Here is a 20,913-nt window from a genome sequence, read left to right as displayed (position 1 = left end):
TGACTATGGAATGACAATGGCGGGAGATAGATGAGTAGGTCCAGAGGATGATCCAGAGGGAGCAGGAAGCTGACCGGAGGCACTAGGAGGCTGTTATGGCCCTAGAGGCAGCTACCCAGTTAGCCTGAGCTAACGCTGAAGCTGCTACTCAGGCGATGAGGGAGGCTCAGACCAAAGCAGCAGGGATGTGAGACATCAATAACTGTAATGACCAGACTAATTCTAGACCTTGGACTATTAAATACTACTAAGACATAGCTACTATTTTGGAATACATATATGCTTAAAATAATAGAACTTTACTAAAAATCCAAAATACGGTACGTAATACAAAATATGGTATGTGATCCCATTGTTATTTATATAAAAACATAAACATAAACATAAACATAAACATAAAGAAAACATAATATTCAATTAATAGTTTAAAAACCAAGTGCGGAGTTACATAAAAACATAAATTAAGAGACTTGAAACAACGTCATCCTCGATCTTCGAGCAGTTCATTCAATCAATCCATCCCCAATACACATGCCAAGCTGCCACGAATCCAACCCGCCTTCCAAGCTCATTTTCCTGCACCATCTAAAATAAAAGGAATGAGCCTAATGCCCAACAAGGAAAATCTACTAAAAACATATATCATAAATCATAAGTCTGTATCATAAAACATATGACGTAAAACGTATATCATATAGGACTACAATATTAATGGCCATTAACACATTACCGTGGCATGTGATAAACCATTTAGGTCCTCATTCTACTAATCGAGGTAGGATAAATCATAACTCTAATCCACGATAATGATAAAAATCTTGGGGTTTGCTATCTAAGCAACTATAAGTCCCAAGTGACTACAAAACATATTCATACATATATACATAGCACATAACATATCATATCATATAAACATATCATAGCACATATGATCTAACCTATTTTCCTCACCAAAAACCGGGATATTGGAGACAAGAATGGGATTGAAAACTCCTAAAATCAACAATAAGAACCATGAGTTTCTAAAGAAAAGGAGATGAAAAAGAGATCTAAACCATCAAGATAGAAACTTACCAAATAACCTTAAGTTTCAAGAACTTAAACACCTAACTAAAAGCCATAATGATGAGTTAGAATCTGAAAGAAAATAAAAGAACTATAAGAAACTAAATCTGAGGATAAGAATACCTTGGATGGACTAGAACTTCGATCTACACTTCAAATACCGGAATGTCACTCTATCTTACTTCCCAAGTGTTTATAAAGCTTAGATTTAAAAGCTTTTAAATCCCAAACCCTAGTGTTTTCTCTCTAGAGTAAACTTAGTAACTTAGAGCCTCTGAAGAATGCTTGAATGATGAATGAAATGGCTGAGTACTAGGTCCTATTTATAGAGTTCAAGGAGTGAAACTATCCCCATTTTAAATGAATAAATAAATGATTATAAATTGAATATATATGAATTATCGGTTCAACAGATGCCCATAACTCAGTCAAAAACGTTCAAGAGCAAGTCCAAGTGGTTGAGGGCTGTTTCTAGTTCGGATTCCATGAAGTTTAAAAAACCAACCCAAGGGCTGATATATCGCCCTACCCAATGCGATATATCGCCTATGCCTATGACCTGAGCCTTTGTGGTTTCGTTCGTGCAAAGTCAACGTGTTTTCCGTATCTTCCGTAGGCGACATATCTGTCCTTATAGTTACGATATATCAGCATACACAGATATTTTTAACACATTTTTGCACATTTTCAACACACTTGAAGTTTGTTAAAAATTCTTTGACTGAGTAAGATGTGATCCTAATAGCTACTTGAAGGTTCTAGAGCTTCTAGATTCATCCATTATCAAATTATTCATCTAAAATCCTTAAATCCTTAAATAAACATGCTTGTGACAAGTGTCACGCTCTTATTTACTATATCTAAACCTTAGGTTATAATAAATAATATTTCTAGGACTAGCTATATTAATCAAACCTTATGTTATAATTAATATTTCTAAACTATAGGTTAAACTTATAAAATCCATAACTATTTCTATGAGTTTCCAAAAATATCCCGACTTGAACCAATATCCACGAAAACTAAAATACTACAAGCTACTACTAACTATTACTACTATCTAGCTAAGTAAAATTCTGAGACACTACAGTATCAGGGAGTCCCAGGGGAGGAGTCTAACCCCAAGGACGCTCTTAGAGCCACATTCCCAGAGATAGGATGAAGAGGCATAGTCCAAGACTGCCTCCTCCATGACTAAGAAGAATAACACTTCCTCTCAAAGTAAGAGTGTTACCGACTCGAAGGCCCCCTCCCAGGGGGATAGACAAAATGACACAAGAGAGGAAGGTCAAACATCTGAGAGGTGTGACAGGAATGGAAATGTCCACTTAAAGTCTTAAAGTCATGTAGGAGGAGAGGCTTGGGGCAGGATCGCACTGGTAAGAGCAAGGTGGACCTACCACCCAAACACTCTCAGTCTTGCAAGGGAATGAAACCGATGAACAACACCAATATCGTGTTCGATAGGCTTGGGAAAGATGGACAACCTTAGGATCTGAGGGAGGTGACCAACAGGAGAACAAGCGCTCAAGTGGGGGTACCAGGGACGTCTACCCCACCTGGAGAAGCATTCCCACTAGCATCGTAGGCTCAAATAGATGCACTCACCATGGTTGTTCAGGGGCTGACAAAGAAACCTTCCGATATCGAGTTGGCTCATAGAAGTAGGAGTCCCTTCAGTGCCAAGATCCAAGTCGCTCAACCACCACCAAAGTACACTGGGAAGGAAGACCCAGTGTGGCACATTGGAAAGTTCGAGGATCAGATGGAGTTACTCGGAGTGGAGCATGATTATAGGTGCAGGGTATTCCCTACCACTCTCTCTGATTCAGATCAGGAATGGTATTGGAAATTCAAACCTCGATCCATCACTTCTTGGGAGCATTTCAGGTTGGAATTTTGCAATGTCATCAGTGCCGGATGAATTCAACCAGTTTATGCCAATCAGCTAACTGACTTCAAGAAAGGGAAGGATGAATCCCTGAAGGACTACATCCAAAGATTCATGAGAGAAGCACACCGAGCATCCACAATAGGAGATGAAGGGAAGTTTGTTGCCATCTAGGAAAAAATAATTTATTGTAGTCCCTTGTGGGATAGCATACACAGGAACCCCATCAACACCTTGCAGAAGTTCCTGGATCGAGCAAACAAATACATGAAGCTAGATGACGCTATTGTGAAGGAAGAAAAAGGAATAAACCATTAGACCACTATCAAGGCAGGCAAGAATGGCACAAACCCTCAGGGCAGCAATGGGAGCAACAGTGTGAAGAGAAGTACCTCAGAGGATGAGCAGAGTGGAGAAAACACTACAAGATAAAGCCATATTAATGACATTAGATTTGGACATTTCCATAAAAATGTTATTAATTGTAATGAAAAAATAGGCGGGACTGGCTAAAATTAAAGCGCCAAAGTATTTTATTCTTTTTCCAGCAAATAGAAAGTCTCCCACCTATACACAATAAAGAACCCTACCCTTCTTCTTTTCCTCTTTCTCTCTCTTCAACACCAAACTCTTAGCTCATCTCCTCCCTAAAATTAGGGCCTTTCCCTTTTTTTTCCTTTCCTCTTTAATATCTCATAGCCTATGTATTTTCTTCCATGAAATTTGTGTTTCTCTTCATGTAATTTGTATAATTGTTTCCTTAAATTGATCCATCTAATCCCTACTTAACCCCCACGCACAAGCTCAAAGACATACTATTAGCTTCTTCTTTGTATGGGTAAGTTCTACACTTTTCAAATCTTTAGCCATTGCCCTCTGAAGTTTGTATGAATCTATACCATATATATTTATATATATTGAGTGTTGTCATTACATGGTATTTATATATGGAACTAAATCAGTACCAAAGTATGTTTTAATGGTGAGCATATTGTGTATTCTGTTTTATATATAAATATGCTTCATATATATGATGAAAAAAAAATCAGGGTTTCGTTTATTTTACTTCATTCTATAATTCATGGTGCTTTCTGTGAGTTTTGATGATCTTCTTATTTAGAATTTTTTTTTCTTTGGGACCCTATTATAGTTTCTTGTTTATGTATGAATTATATTTTTCTTGTTTGAGAAGAAAAAGGACAATTTTTACAGCCGATTCAATTTCGTCTTCTGGGAAATGTTTCTTTAATTAGAAGAATATATCTTGATATATGTATGTATTAATATGTTTTAAAAAATTGGCTTTGATAGTTGCAGGAATCATACTATTGTTTATTTTCTCGTTCTTTCATTAGGCTCTACTTTGTGTTTATTTCTGTTGTGATTAAAGCTATTAGTAACTAATATATATATATAAAAATGTAAAACCAATGGTTGAGTAACATCTCTTGAGTTTTGGGTCATTAGTTCTAAGTTCTAACTATACTCATTCATGATATTTTCATAACTATTTGTTCTATGGGTTTTATTGTTAGTAAAATATACTTACTCACGGGTTGACTAAGTTCCTATCTTTCCTTTTTGTTTGTATGAGTAATAGGGATGGTTTTGGTAAATTACTATATTGGTGGAGGTGGTTTTGTTGTACCAATGGCTTGTTGAACCACATATATATATGCTATATATACATAAATGTTGTTTATTCCTTTAGATGTTACTGGCGTAATTAGTAATCATATATAGAACCAAACTTACTAAGAAGAAAATTTATGGTATGTTGCAGCATTAATATTAAATACATGTTAAGTTGTAGAGAATGTTTTAGTTGATAGTACTTGTTCTATATCTCTTCTTGGTTTTCTTCTCTTTTATCGTTTAATTATTATCCAATGCTCTCCTCTTCACAATATGTGAGTACAAAGGCCAAGTATAATATAAAACAGATATGAAATCCACCAATGATTGGGTCACCACCAGCTTATTTTATGTCCATTGAAGTTGATTATGATGATGCTAGTTTGTTTAATGATTTTATCATTATGAAAGTACTCATCACTTCTTACTGTTGGTTCAATTATTGGTTTATTATGTGTTATTCTCTGGTTTTGAATTTATACAGGAATATGATGAATCGCATTAAAAGTATGACAAAGCTAGGCCTAACCCGTATTTGATGTTTCAATTATGATCGTTTTTATTTTATTTTGCTGAGTATATGATTTGAGTTTTGACGAATGGCTTTAATACTGCTTGGATTTACTTTGCACCATTTATTTTGCTTTTATGTTTTCATCTAGCATTTATATTATCTTCTCTTTGTGTGGCTTGAATTTGTTTGAGTAAAGGTTACATGATTCTTTCAAAACCATCCACTCATTGTCTTCAAATATTCTTTTCTAACATGAAATTTGCTATATATAATTTGTACCTTGCACCAATGCACTGACACTGTCGAAGCTTTTAATTTTGATCTTTGATATGTTAATTAATCACTTACATTGCTGAATAATTAATAAAGTACGTGGTTGATTATAATTTGGATACAGATGATAAAATTATATTATTCATGTACGTATTATTCTACATACTTCATAGTTTAGGAAACAACCCTTTTTCATTAGAATTATCTCTTACCTTCATATCTTAATAATTAATATAATATGCCATTTTCCATCTTCCATTCTAGTGTTTTATCTGAATATAAAATCTTGCATGTTTGTACTTTTGGTCTAACGTAAAAATTAGTGATTGTATATTCTATTCTATTTCATAACTTTTATGTGTTTATGGTCATTTTACTAACAATGTCATTCGTTGGGATTACATGTAGATTCAAGGGGTCACAATAGCTATTAGCTTGGTTGCCCATTGTTTATCATAGTCTGAGGTATTGGTTGTTTGGTTAATGAACTCATTTGTTAAGTTGTGATAAAAAAAAGCAAAACTTTAAATAGAGGTATTGGTTGTTTGGTTAATGAAAACAATGATTTTTTCAAATTTATGGATTCTTTTTATTGCTTGTATAATGTTAAATTTTGAATTTCACCAATATATGTTTAAGTTGGCACTCCTCATTTGAACAAGGATATTGATCTTTTTGTTGAGCTTTAGACCAAGTCGTTTATATAATTATGTGATGATGTGTGTGTATCCAAGGAAAAGGAAGAACAGAGAAGTAGTGTTTGTGGCTGTCCTATTAAGGTAATACTTGTGTGTTTATAGCTATATTATGTTATTGCTAAAACTAAAAAAAAAGTAGTGTTTGTGTTTGTTCTTTTTGTATGTGGACCAACTGCTCTGATGTTTTCCTGATGACTTGATAGAGAATAATTGTTCCTTACGAACTATTTTTTGAATTGACAAACTATTTATCGTGGACCTTTGATTCTTTGAATCTGAATTATTATGGTTCATAGAATAAAAATTGGACAAAATTGATCTATTGTGGTAATATTTTCTTGTTAATATGAGTTGTTCATTTGAAGCTTAAATTTTAATGCATGCTAGTTGTTTTCCTTGGTTTGTGATACTAGACAGATGTAAATGGTAGGGAAGATTTTGGACTATGGAAATGTTTTCCCATGTTTGGGATTTGACACTCTTGGTTGTTGTTCAAAGCATATATTTTCATATGCTTTGGTGGTATTAATTCATCATGTTTAATTACTTCCTCAGTCCAAGTTACATTAAACCAAAGATGTGAAACAGATACTTTTTTGAGACTATTGTTAGATTTATTAGGATTCTATATCTATGCTCGTTTCACTATTTTTTTTATTGTGAATAATTTAAATGTGGCAGATTCCCTTGACAAAAAAATAGTAGTTGCAGAGTTAAATTGTTTGGCAACTAGAACTACCTAACATGGGTTAGTTTTGATTTTTTGATTTTTTTTGAATTTATGTTCTCTATCATTTTCCTTTTCTTTTTTATTTTGAAACATCTCAGTTTGAGAAAAATTGTGTTAATGATCTCTTTTTTTTTTATGGATCTGTTTAGAATGGCTTAAGCTCGATTATATTTAGCAATGATACTATTCTGTATATCTTCTGCCATCTTAAATTATCTCAATTTCTTTGTTCGCTTGGTTGATATTTCAGGTTGTTAAGGCTCAAGCTCAATTAGATTTAGGTATCCCAATTGTCTTATAATATTGATCTTTTGTCTTACATTATAATTTTAAGGTGAATGTGGAAAAAGTGGAGAGAAGTGACATTCTCAACATTTCTAAAATCTGATGTTTTTTCTATGGATTTTCCCAACCCGCATTTTTCTTTTTGGAAGGTTCCAAGCCACATTATTGTGTTAGTTCCCTAACTATTCAAGTTACTGTATGGCTAATCTGAGTATCATGGAGAATAACTTTTAGTTGCACTTTTCTCATGAATGAGAGGGAAAAGAAAAATTATATTTAATTTTAATGGCCTTAAAAATTTCATAACTTTGTATTCTTCGTAGTATACTATTTAGTAGCTATTTGTGGACAATACCATATTAGAAATGCCTAGTTTTTTTATTTTATTGTAGAATGCTTCTTCTCTTTGATCATACCTTTGAATTTTTGTATACCTTTGTTCTTACTTTGATTCTTGCATTGAGCAATATTGTTATCATCATTCTTTTCACAGGGCTTCTCTTTAAATTTAGTGTCTAGAATAGTTGAACTTTGACATAAATTTAAGTTATGGTGATTGGATTTTATTGGTTATATGCTCCTAATATTATCTGAAGTCATAAACAATTTCAATGTCTTCGATTGGGAATAAGAGTTTTGGTATGTGTATGTGTAACTATAAGAGGAACAAGAAAAGAGAACGGGACTGCATTTTTTATGTCATTGATGGGGGATTTTTCTATAGATTTGGAGCTTGACTAGGATTTGATTTGTAAATTTGTCTTGCAGATATTAGATCACAGAATTTGTATTTTCAAGGGGAACAAGGATACAAAATAAAATGAGGAATCACAAATGACTCAATGTTCACGGAAGGCATTTGTGATTGTGATTGGTTCTGATCAACGAATATACTAATAATTTGGAGCAAGTTTCATGGTTGACTTTTTGTGTATCTTGCTATGTTTTTGTTTTTCATTTTTGAAGTAAAAGATGTTCAAGATTATAGAACTTTATTATGTATACTTTCAAACTTAAGTTAGAACTAAGATCTCATTAAGTAGCCACAGTCATAGTTTGAATTAGTTCCTATTTAATGTAATACTTATGGTTTATCAATCTATTTAATATTACCTTTTGTGATTAATTTTGACATTTTTTTTTATCCAAATACTATAACAAAAGCCTTTTAATTTAAAAAAAAAACTTATAATTATCTTTACACAACACAATTAAAAATCTATTATCTAGACTAAAATAACAAATTTTATTACTGGACCTTTAAAATGGTACTTATGGCTATTTTGGATACATATTATAAGTGTAACAAAACTTTATTATTTATATAATATAACAAACTAAAAAAGCTATCAAAATAACCAATTATAACAGTTGAAAAGTGTTATGCAAAAAAGTTTAAGGTTAAACTTCAAATTTATAACCAATTACTCTAACTAAACATTATTATTTTAATATGATAGAAACAAAAAATGTGTTATTGAATACTTTAAGATAACATCGAACATAACATTCGAAAACTGTTATAGAAAAGATGAGACTTTTAATAACATGGGATACGTTAGCGCTTTGAGAAGTGTTATGAATACTTCCGGTTAGCATTTTTTTTTTTTGGTCAAGAAGAATTAGCTTCATTGAACAAACAGACAAATACAATCAATGCAAAATGCCCAGAAATAGATGTAATGACCCACTAATCTAGACTATTTGGACCATTAACAAAACTATACATAAACTTACATTTTTACGAAAATACCACAAATTTTATTTAGTAACAAGAGTTACTTACAAATAAATAAAATTCTAATAAGGACATGGGATCCCATTGTCTTTAAAAACAAAAGATGATTTTAAATAAAAGACATTACATAATTGGTGCGGAAAATACACATAAAACCATAAAAACATAAAATGAGACTACATCCTCGAATCGAATAACGCTCGGCCCCTTGACTCCATTCACCATCGATACACATCCTCTAAGCGTCACGAATCTTACCGCCTCTAAAGCTTATTTTCCTGCACATAAAACAGAAAGGAATGAGCCTAATGCCCAGCAAGGAAAATCTAACACATAGTCATATACATAATTTCATAAGAAAACATAAAGACTTAACATAATACATATAACATACACTTATTATAATGGCCATTATTACTTGGGGTCCCATAGACTAAACAAGCATATGCCCATGGAATTAGTGGGGTCCTACTAGCTAAGTAGGTCATATGCCCATAACCCATTTGGGGTCTTGTTAGTCATATGGGTCATATGCCCAAGCCTACAAACATACACATATACATATCATAATACATTTGATAACATAAAACATAAGATAACATAAACATATAACATATTGATTCTAGCCTATTTTCCTTACCAAAGTTACCGGGATATAATGGACTGAGTTGGGACTTTTTGGAACACTCCTAAAACCATAAGAAAGAGTGAGTCTAAAGAAAGGAGATGAAATGAAAGAGATGGAAAGACTAAACCATTTGAGAAACATGCTTACCGAACTTATGTGCTCAAGAACTTAGATTCCCTAACCAAAATGAAGATTAAGGTTAGAGATTGAGTAGAAGACTATGAGAAGGAAAATAACATAACACAGAAAGGAACTAGAGTTTTGGTTACCTCAAAGACTTGAAAGACCAATCTACACCTCCACCGAAATACTATAGAACTCACTTCCCAAAGTGTTTGATAAGCTTATGATGTTTAAGCTTATAGTTTTCCCAAATCAGGTGTTTACACTCTCACACTCACTTAACACTAGCAGCTTCTGAACTTAGAGCAAAAGGTGAATAATGGCTGGGTACTAGGTCCTATTTATAGAGTTTGGGAATGAAAATATCTTGATTTTACTTGAATAAAAATAATGGCTTTTTAGGTGAAAATCATTTGAATAATCGTTCAGCAGAGGCTGAAGACTCGTTCAAAAGATGCTGGACTTTTGAAGAAGTTTGAATGGCTGAAAGAAAAAGAATTCAAAAGAGTTTGAATTCATGCTGGAGGAGGTGATATATCGCCCCCTGTAGGCGATATATCGCCTGGGCCAGTATGCCCGAGGCGACCGTGCATTGTCTCGTGTTTTCCGTATCTACGTGCTGCGATATATCGGCATACGCTGAATATTTAAACACGAAATTACACATTTTTAGCTAAGTTTGAATGGAGTAAACAGCCTTGACTAAGCCCTCAATGTATTCAAAGTTGCTGACTGACCCTATAACATTCAAACTTTACTCCTTATTAAATTAAATCCTCAAAAATCTTTAATCCTTAATCACCATTCATAACATGTGCTTAAAATCCTATTGGTTGATGTCTAAACCTTATAATATAATAAATATAATCCTTAATATCAGTCACATTAATCAAACCTTAGGTTATACTTAATATTCTTAAACTATAGATTAAACTTAGAAAATCTATAAGTACTATTATGAGTGTCCAAATAATTCCCGGTCTGAACCAAAAATCCATAGTAACAAAGATAACACTAAACATACTATAACACTACTAAACAATTAGCTAAGTAAAGTTCTTGGACTCTACAATAGACCAAAACAGCCAAGCAACACCTAAGTCAAATTACATACAAGCTAGTTTCCTTAAGAAAAGATTAAAATTAGGAAGAGACTTCCTACTATGAACACTGTAAATTCTGTAGTGAACTAATGTAACTATTTCTTTAGCTATACAATTAGTTGTTAGGGAGAAACCATCATAAATGCACCTATTTCTATTCCTCCAGATTTGATAAACAACAGCTGCAAGAATCATATTTATGGTCATGCTCATTCTGTTTTTCCGGCTGAGGTTGAGACCCACGGTCCAGGCCGAGAACTGGAAGCCCACGCACGAAAACCCAGCCATGAGAAAATGCAATGCAGAACCTTCTTTGACAGGTAGCAGTCGAAGAAGAGATGGCTGTGACTCTCCCGTTGATCTTCACAGACAAGGCATAGAAGGCTGTCAATGGGAATGGTACACTTGGCCAAGTTGTCTCTAGTGAGAAGGAATGAATTGATAACAATCCATAACAGAAACCTATGTTTAGGGAGGATGGTGCGGCACCAGATCCCTTCCTTGTAGGCCACCACTTGCTGGTTTATGGAGCTGTAGTACAGTTTAGAAGGTTTGAAAACCCCTGATATACCAGCAGCCAGAATTTCTCTTTCACTAAACCGGTTCCTGAGATGGCATAGCTTACGCCAATACCAATTACTATCATGCTTCAAAGCATAATCCCAGAAGTTCACCCCCTTTAGATAGACATGCTGAATCCATTTTACCCAAAGCGAGTCCTGTTTAGTCGATACAGCCCATATATACCTGGCAAGAAGAGCCCTATTCCAGCTGGTACCATCCCTAGTACCAAGACCACCATAGGCCTTAGGCAAGCAAACTTGGTTCCACGAAGCCAAATGAAACTTACAGCGAGTTCCTAAGGCCCCCCAAAGAAACTGCCAACACAACTTCTCAACTTCTTTAATGATACTTTGAGGTAACGTGAAAACAGACATCCAATAATTCCTCAGACCAGAAAGAACAGTTTGAATAAGCAGTAAACGACCTGCATAGGATAAGTGTTTACTAGACCAGGAAAATTACTTAACATGCATCTTTTGGATAATGAGTTCACAGTCTGTGTGCTTCCATTTAGTAGGCCTCAAAGGCACTCCAAGATAGTGCAAAGGGAAAGACCCAGCTGAAAGATTCAACACCTGTAAAATCTCAGTCCTAACTCCTGCTGCAACTCCTCCAAAATACACCTGGGATTTCTTGGAATTGATAGACAAACCAGAAGCTTCACTAAACTTCTTTAAAGAGTCTTTCAGAACAGAAATAGCAGCAACAGATCCCTTACAAAATAAGATAACATCATCAGCGAAACACAGATTTATCAACTTCAAGCCCTTACACATCGGGTGAAACCGAAAATAAGGGGACCTGGCTTCAGATTGCAAGCTTCTGGTCAAGTACTCCATGATTAAAACAAAGAGAAGAGGGGACATTAGGTCCCCTTGCCTCAAACCTTTACCCCCCTTGAAAGTACACTGAATCCGCCCATTAATCAGCAATGAATAAGCAGTACTCCTAATACAATTCATGACCCAACCAATGAACTTAGAAGGAAAACAAAAGGCCTTTAACAAGTTGACCAAAAAAGCCAATCTACCGTATCATACACCTTGCTAATGTCTATCTTTATCGCACACCGAGGAGAAGTAATCGCTCTACCATAATTCTTAATTAAATCTTGAAGAATCATGATATTATGAGCTATAGATCTACCTCGAAAAAATGCACCTTGATTCGATTGAACAAGATAAGGAAGCACCACTACTAGACGGGAACACAACAATTTAGCCATAACTTTATACAGCGTTGAGCAGCAAGAAATTGATCTATAATCAGAGGCCCTAGCTGGATTCGCAACTTTAGGAATTAAGGATAAAGTTGTTTCATGCAGCTCTTTAGGAAAATGACCCGTAGAGAAGCCATGAGAAATGGCAGAGCAAATATCCTAACCAACATCCTTCCACATAGTTTTGAAGAAACCGGACCCATAGCCATCAAGACCAGGCGATTTGGTATTGGGAATACTAAACAAGGCAGCCTTTATTTCCTTAGTAGAGAAAGGTTTTAACAGATAAAGTTGCTGCTCCACTAAGAGCTTAGAGCCTAAAGCAATATAACTCTGATCAACCACCTCTGAAGCCGAACTGGGACTGCCGAAATGACTCTTAAAATGCTCAGTAAAATGGCTAACAACTTCCTTGCAATCATCAACCAATAATATATTATCATTAGTATAAGAAGCAATAGAATTATCTGCTTTTCTCCTCTTCAAGAATGCATGAAAGAATGAAGAATTCACGTCCCCATGCTTTCCAGCTCTTCAAAACTATTTGTTTAAAATCTGGATGATTAGACCAAAAGTTGTAGTATCTGAAAAGCTTGGTTCCCATAGACTTCAAGGAGATATTAGAAACAGTACATGAGCAATGATTCGATACCGCCTCCCATTGAAAAACAGCCACACTTTGAGGAAAAACATCCAGCCAATCTTCATCTATAAGAGCATGGTCTATTTTGGAGTAAATTCTAGCTAAACCATCTTGGTTATTAGTCCAAGTGAAGTAGGAACCCATACTCTTGATAGCCTCAACTTTAGCAAAGGATTTCCATCCTACAGAATCAACCAACTCAGAGTTAGCCAAAGAGCTACCACCAGTCCTATCACCAACTGAAAATGGAGCATTAAAGTCGCCAATGACCATCCAAGCTTTGACAGAACGAGATAGACAAGATAGATCTTGTCAAAGACTCCTCCTAGTATCAATTGAATGGAAGCCATAAACAAATGTGACAAAGAAACTAGTCCTGTGACCAACCAACCTGATTTGGCAGTGAACCAATTGAGGAGAGTCTTCCAAGATGCTCATATTAGCTAAACCTTTCCTCCAAAGAATCAACAGCCTCCCTTCAGTTCTTGGGCTAGTGAAAAAATCCCAATTAGGAAATCTATGTTCCATAAACTCATCAATTTTCTTACCACGCAATTTAGTTTCCAATAAACCACCTATACCGACCTTATTCTTCCTAAACAATTCTTGGACTGACATTTGTTTATTCACCTTGTTCAGTCCCCTAATGTTCCAACTCAATATAGGGCAGCTATCCATTAGATGAGCTAGAAGCAATATTCCCAATCTTACCTCCCCTTTCATGTTCCTGCAATATTCCAAACTGGTTGCCCTTATTTTGAGTCAACCCAGCCGGTTTTTTGACACCAGTAGAAGAACCCATTTTTTGAGAACTGATCCGCCTAGGAGTAAGCCACTGTCCTTCCTTGTTTCTCTCTATAACCTGCCCAGAAGTACTTTTCTCTGAAGTAGATGAAACACCTGCATCAATTTTAGCTTCTTCAGTAGCTTGAGACTCCTCCTCTTGCTTGTTCAAAGTCCCTCCCTTGGCTCCATCTGGATTTCCGTCCTTTCCAGTTGTTTCTCCTCAGACGGGGGAGGAACTTTTTCTACCCAAACTGCCTTAAGGTCCTTCCTACACTCTGCCATAGAATGCCCAAAACCAGAGCAGCTTTTGCATTTAGTAGGCAGCCACTCATACTCTATGCATTGTTCAACCACCTGACCATATGCATTAATAAACTGGAAACTACGAGGGGGATTATCTGTGATTTCCATTTCTACTAACACCCTTGCAAACTGAACCTGAGATCGTTCCTTAGTAAATTTATCCACTAACAGCAGTTTGCCGATCGTACTAACCAATGCATTGAGACACTTACTCCCCCAATACTGAAGCCCAAGATCATAAAGGCGAATCCACAACGGAACTAAACGAACCAAGCGAATCGCACTAAGATCAGCTGTCCAAGGCCTCACAATAACAGGTTTCCTATCGAATTGAAGAACTCCATTCTCAAGGACATGGTCTCTTGTTGCTTTGTCATTGAATTTAACCAAGGTTAGCCCCAAAGTCATTCTAGAAATCTGGGCTATACCTAGATGGCCCCAAACCCTTTTTATGAAACCCTCAAATACAGCCATTGGAGGATTAGCACCAAGAACCATACAAACCACTGCAGAGGTCCAATTTGCAGACTGAATTCTCACCTCTTCAGCATCCACTTGTGCCAGCTTTTGACCATTTCTAAAAATAGGTTCTGTATACTCTAATTTTGGTTCAGAAAAAGAGAGATTGCTAGATCGGAATTGCTGCCAGTGGAGCTGCGAATCCGACTAGAAATACTTTTCCGTGCCCCTAACACCTTCTTCGCACCTGTCCGCCCAAGCAGCTTTGGGTATCTCCATGTTCGTTCCATCCGGCAAGCCTTCCTTCGACTGAGAACCCTCACCCAATGAAGCCATCGCTGCATCTTGCTTAACTTCAGACCCATATCTTTCTTCCACACTCAGGTTTTTCTCTATATTGGCCACAAATTCTCCCTCCAAGCCATTCAAATTCTTCTGTTGAATCTCTTGTAGAACATGTTCAGATCGATCCTCTAGTGAAATGTTAGGCTTACAAATCGGTTTCTTCCTCTTCGCCATGGAAGAGAGCAATCCGATTTTTCAGCTTATTTTTTACTTTCACCAATTTCGGTTAGCAGTTTTTAAGTGTTATGAATACTGTTTTTTCTTGTAGTGAAAGAAGGCTAAGTCAGCACCAACCGACAAATAACCTAAGCATCAGCCCTACCAGCCCAGGTTCACCAACTATACCGTCCTAACTGCAACAAGGGCTGAGATTTACTTGGAAACATACTGGGAGGTACCATACCGAAAGCCACCACCCTTGTGCTCAGAAGGAAAGAAGGACAAGAACAAGTTTTTTTCATTTCCATAATGATTATGGGAACGACACAAACGAGTGCAAATAGTTGAAGGATGAGATAGAGTTTCTACTCCGATCAGGAAAACTCTCGAGGTACCGAATCAAGACTGAAACCCCCGAGTAGGAATCTAGAGTTCTGAAGGCAGAGGAGTCCACCACTGGAGCCAGCAATTGTGGACTTCACATTGGACACCATATTGGGGGGCCCCACATTGCAGGCAACAGTAAAAATGCTCATGAGCGATATGTAAGGACCCTAAGACATGAGGTAGGGGAGTCTTCCCAATGCATGACAGTCGAGGAGCAGTCTCCAAAAAATCTGAAGTATGAAAGTGAAACTCTCACTTTTATGGAGGATGACACCAGGCACGTAAGGTACCCCCACAGTGACATTCTAGTCCTTACCATTCAAATCGCCAATGCCCGAGTGAAGAGATGCTTGGTGGATACGGGAAGTTTAGTAGATATCATCTACAAATCATCTCTCGAGAAGATGAAGCTCACAGTCAAGGACCTGACACCTTGTTCCTAAGTGATATATGGGTTCACAGGGGAATACCTAGCACCAGCAGGAACTATCAAACTACCAGTCACAATGAGGGATGCCCCTATGAATGGGACTATGATGACAGAGTTCCTAGTGGTAGATTGCACATCGGCTTACAACGTAGTGCTCAAGGGACCCCTCATGATGGCATTACACACATTAGTTTCCATTTGGCATCTGTCTTGGAAGTTCCCCACAAGCGCAGGGCAAGGATGCGTTGTAATGCCCCGACTAATTCTAGACCTCAGACCATTAAAAACTACTAAACATAACTACTATTTTCAAGTACATACATACATAAAATATTAGAACTTTATTAAAAATCCAAAATACGGTACGAAATACAAAATAAGGTACGGGTACCCATTGTTTAGTACATAAAAACATAAACTTTAATCAATTGTTTAAAGACTAAGTGCGGAAATACATAAAACATAAATTAAAAAGTTTTAAACAACGACATCCTTGATCTTCCCGCAGTCCATTCAATCCATCCATCCCCAATACACATGCCAAGCTTCCACAAACCTATCCCGCCTTCCAAGTTCATTTTCCTGCACCATCTAAAATAAAAGGAATAAGCCTAATGTCGAGCAAGGAAAATCTACTAAAAAATATATCATAAATCATAAGACTATATCAATAAACATATACTATAAAACACATGATGTAAAAACGTATATCATATAGGACTACAATATTAATGGCCATTAACTCATTACCGTAGAATGTGATAATCCTCAGTCTACTAATCGAGGTAGGTTAGATCACAAAATAGTATATGATAACCCATCTAGGTCCTCTGTCTACTAATTGAGGTATGGTAAATCATAACTCTAATCCACGATAATGATTAAAATCTTGAGGTTTGCTATCTAAGCAACTATAAGCCCCAAGTGACTACAAAACATATTTATGCATATATACATAGCACATATATAAACATATCATAACACATCATATAAACACATATAATCTAACATATTTTCCTTACCAAAAACTGAGATATTGGAGACAAGAATGGGATTGGAACACTCCTAAAACCAACAGTAAAAACCATGAGTTTCTAAAAAAAAAAGAGATGGAAAAGAGAACTAAACCATTAAGATAGAAACTTACTGAAAAACCTTAAGTTTCAAGGAACTTAAACACCTAACCAAAAGCCATAATAATGAGTTAGGATTTGCAGAAAAATGGAAGGAAAAGAACTATGATGGATTAAACCTGAGGATAAGAACACCTTGGATGATCTAGAACTTCGATCTACACCTCGATACCGAAAATTTGCTCTATCTTACTTCCCAAGTGTTTAGAAAAGCTTAGATTGGAAAAGCTTTTAACCCAAAACCCAAGTGTTTTATCTCTAGAGTCATCTTAGCAGCTTGGAGGCTTTGAAGAATGCTTTAATGATGAGTGAAATGGCTGAGTACTAGGTCCTATTTATAGAGTTCAAGGAGTGAAACTAACCCCTTTTAAAATGAATAATAATTGAAAAGATTTGAATTTTTGTTTCAATAGATGCCCAGAACTCGGTCAAAAACGTTCAAGAGCAAGTCCAATTGGTTGGGGGCTGTTTCCAATTTAAATCCACAAAGATTCCAAAAATGGCTCCAGGAGCCGATATATCGCCTACCCTTGGCGATATATTGCCCCTACCTATGTCTCGGGATTTCATTCATGCAAAGTCGACGTGTTTTCCGTATCTCCTGTAGGCGATATATCGACCCCTATAGCTGCGATATATCGACATACATTGATATATAAAACACATTTTTGCACTCTTTCAGCATATTTTGAATTTGTTTAAACAACTTTGACTAAGTAAAACGTGATCCTAACAGCTGCTGGAAGGTTCTAGTGCTTCTAGATTTATCCTTTATTAAATTATTCATCCAAAATGCTTAAATCCTTAATAAACATGCTTGTGACAAGTGTCACGTTCTTATTAATTCTATCTAAACCTTAGGTTATAATAAATAATATTTCTAGGACTAGATATATTAATCAAACCTTATGTTATAATTAATATTTCTAAACTATAGGTTAAACTTATAAAATCTATAATTGTTTTCATAAGTTTCTAACTAAATCCCGGCTTAAACCAATAACCACGAAATCTAAAATACTACAAGCTATTACTACTACTGCTGTTGCTGCCTAGCTAAGTCAAATTCTGAGACACATACTTACCAAACAATTCCAGATACCATGTTAAGATGTCTTCCTTCAGCTCCCACGTTGCCTCCCGTTCTGAGCTATTACTCCATAGGACCTTGACTATTGGAATACTCTTAGACTGTAATTCCTTCATCCCCTTCTCTAGAATGCTAATCAATCGTTCCCCATAACTCAAGTCTTTCTAGAGTGTTATCGTATCGTACTTTAGGACGTGAGATGGGTTTGACACATATCTACGCAACATCGAGATGTGAAACACATTGTAGCTATCTGCTAGAGCTGGCGCTAGGGATAATCTATATGCAATTGTTCCCACCTTGTCCAATATCTCAAAAGGACCTATAAACCAGGGACTAAGTTTTCCTTTCTTCCTAACCTGCTTCACTCCCTTCATAGGAAATATCTTTAAGGAGACTTGATCTCCGACTTTGAATACCACATCTCGTCGCTTGGCATCCGCATAACTTTTCTGTTGACTCTGAGTCGTGAGCATACACTTTCTAATCAGTGCCACTGCATCCCGAGCCTCTCTAACAACTTTGGGTCCAAGAAGTTGTCTTTCTCCTACCTCGTTCCAATGTAACAACGATTGACACTTCCTTCCATAAAGTAACTCATAAGGTGCCAAACCGGTCGTTGACTGGTAGCTATTATTGTAGGAGAACTCTATAAGTGGCAAATACTTTCTCCACAATCCTTTGAAGTATAGTACACAAGCGTGCAACATATCTTCTAAAATATGTATGGTACGCTCAGACTGACCGTCGGTCTGAGGATGAAATGTCACACTAAGGCTTAACTTAGTACCCATGGCTTGCTGTAAGCTTCCCCAAAATCTCGATGTAAACACTGATCCTCTTTCTGATACTATGGTCTTAGGGATTCCATGCACTTGTACTATTTCTCAAACATAAATGTCTGCATACTGGTCTGCAGTGTACGTAGTCTTGACAGGCAGGAAGTGAGCTGACTTGGTTAGTCTATCTACCACTACCCAAGCTGAGTCGTGTTGCTCATTTGTTCGTGGTAATCCTGTCACGAAGTCCATGGTTATGCTTCCTACTTCCATTCTGGAATACTAAGCGGTTGCAATAAGCCTGCGGTTCACTGATGTTCTCATTTTACTTGCTGGCTTATAAGACGTTTGGATACATATTCTGCTACGTCTTTCTTCATTCCCGGCCACCAATATAGGGCCTTAAGGTCATGAATCATCTTGGTCGACCCCGGGTGAACTGAGTATGGGGTAGTGTGTGCCTCTTCTAAAATCTTCATCTTAATTCCATGGTCATTCGACACGCATACCCGACCCTTATATCTCAAGAACCCCTGTCCTGATACAAAGAAATTTGTGGCCTTGCCTTCTTTGACTGCAGCCATATGTGTTACTAATGTGTCATCATGCCTTTGCCCGATCCATATATCTTCTAATAGATTTGATTAGATGGACAAGTTAGCCAGTTGACAATGACTACTTCTATTCCAGCATTGATCAGCTCTTGCTATAGCGACTTTTCTATTCCGGATAATGCTGCTAGATTTCCGTAACTCTTCCAACTTAGCGCATCTATAACTCTATTCGCATTTCCTAGGTGGTATAGGATTTCGCATTCATAATCCTTTACTAGTTCTAACCACCTGTGCTGCCTCATATTGAGCTCCTTCTATGTGAAGAAATACTTTAATCTCTTGTGGTCTGTATAAATCTCACACCGTTCTCCATAAAGATAGTGGCGCTAGATTTTTAATGCGAAGACCACTGCTGTCAACTCCATATCATGTGTTGGATAGTGTTTCTCGTATTCCTTCAACTGCCTTGAGGTGTAGGCTATCACTTTGTCATTTTGCATCAACACACAACCCAAACCTTGCTTCGACGCATCATAATGAACTACAAACTTGTCGTTGGGTGTCGATACAAAAAATACTAGAGCTGAGCATAACTTATCCTTGAGCAACTAGAAGCTCTCTTGACATCTATCCGTCTAGTTGAACTTTTGTTGTTTCCAAGTCAGGTTAGTAAGTGAAGTGGCTATCTTAGAAAAGCCTTCTACAAATCTCCCATAATAGCTTACTAGCCCGAGAAAACTTCTAACTTCTGACGCATTCTTAGGTCTTGGCCAATCCTTCACAGCCTCTATCTTAGTTGGGTCTATTACAACTCTGTCTTTGGATACTATATGGCCGAGGAACGCTACTTGCGAAAGCCAAAATTTGCACTTTTTTAACTTGGCGTAAAGTTGATGCTCCTTTAGTTGCAACATTGTCAATCTTAAATGTTCCTGACTTCGTCCTTGGAGTACACCAAAATATCGTCAATGAACGCTACGATGAATTTTTCCAAGTAATCCTTGAAGACCTGATTCATTAAGTCCATAAATGCGACTGGAGCATTAGTAAGACCAAAAGACATAACTAGAAACTCGTAATGTCCATATCGAGTTCTAAAAGCTGTCTTTGGTATATCCTATTCCCGTACCTTGAGCTGGTGATAACCGACTGTAGATCAATCTTAGAAAACATGGTCTCTCCTCGAAGTTGATCAAATAAGTCATTGATTCGGGGTAATGGGTACTTGTTCTTAATCATCACCTTGTTCAGCTCACGGTAATCTATACACATCTGCATGCTTCCATCCTTCTTCTTCACAAATAGAACCGGTGCTCCCCCTGGCAAATGGCTTGGTTCGATGAAACCCAACTCTAAGAGTTCTTGCAACTGCATCTTTA

The 20,913-nt window shown here is 36.5% G+C and overlaps 1 protein-coding gene across 1 annotated transcript; it reads right to left on the bottom strand.

Annotated features, from left to right (window-relative positions):
- Positions 1–10,837: 10,837 nt before the first annotated feature.
- LOC133791939 (uncharacterized) lies at positions 10,838–12,086 on the bottom strand. Its single transcript, XM_062229846.1, has 3 exons — positions 11,741–12,086; positions 11,255–11,671; positions 10,838–11,103 (listed from the first exon to the last, which is right to left on the bottom strand). Exons 1-3 carry the CDS (start codon positions 12,084–12,086, stop codon positions 10,838–10,840), a joined length of 1,029 nt encoding a protein of 342 aa, XP_062085830.1.
- Positions 12,087–20,913: the final 8,827 nt, after the last annotated feature.

This window comes from Humulus lupulus, chromosome 7, assembly GCF_963169125.1.
Source record: "Humulus lupulus chromosome 7, drHumLupu1.1, whole genome shotgun sequence".
Classification (NCBI taxonomy): domain Eukaryota; kingdom Viridiplantae; phylum Streptophyta; class Magnoliopsida; order Rosales; family Cannabaceae; genus Humulus; species Humulus lupulus.
Note: the sequence above shows the minus strand (reverse complement) of the source record. Positions and strands in the feature narration are given on the sequence as shown.

Bases quoted from the DNA above. Each gene is read 5' to 3' on its own strand.
- LOC133791939 (XM_062229846.1), bottom strand. From the start codon at position 12,086: ATGGAGTACTTGACCAGAAGCTTGCAATCTGAAGCCAGGTCCCCTTAT. The intron at 11,672-11,740 runs GTGAACTCATTA...TATCCTATGCAG, and splicing joins TAAATGGAAGCACACAGACT to GTCGTTTACTGCTTATTCAA. The intron at 11,104-11,254 runs GTATATCAGGGG...CCTTCTCACTAG, and splicing joins AAGAGAAATTCTGGCTGCTG to AGACAACTTGGCCAAGTGTA.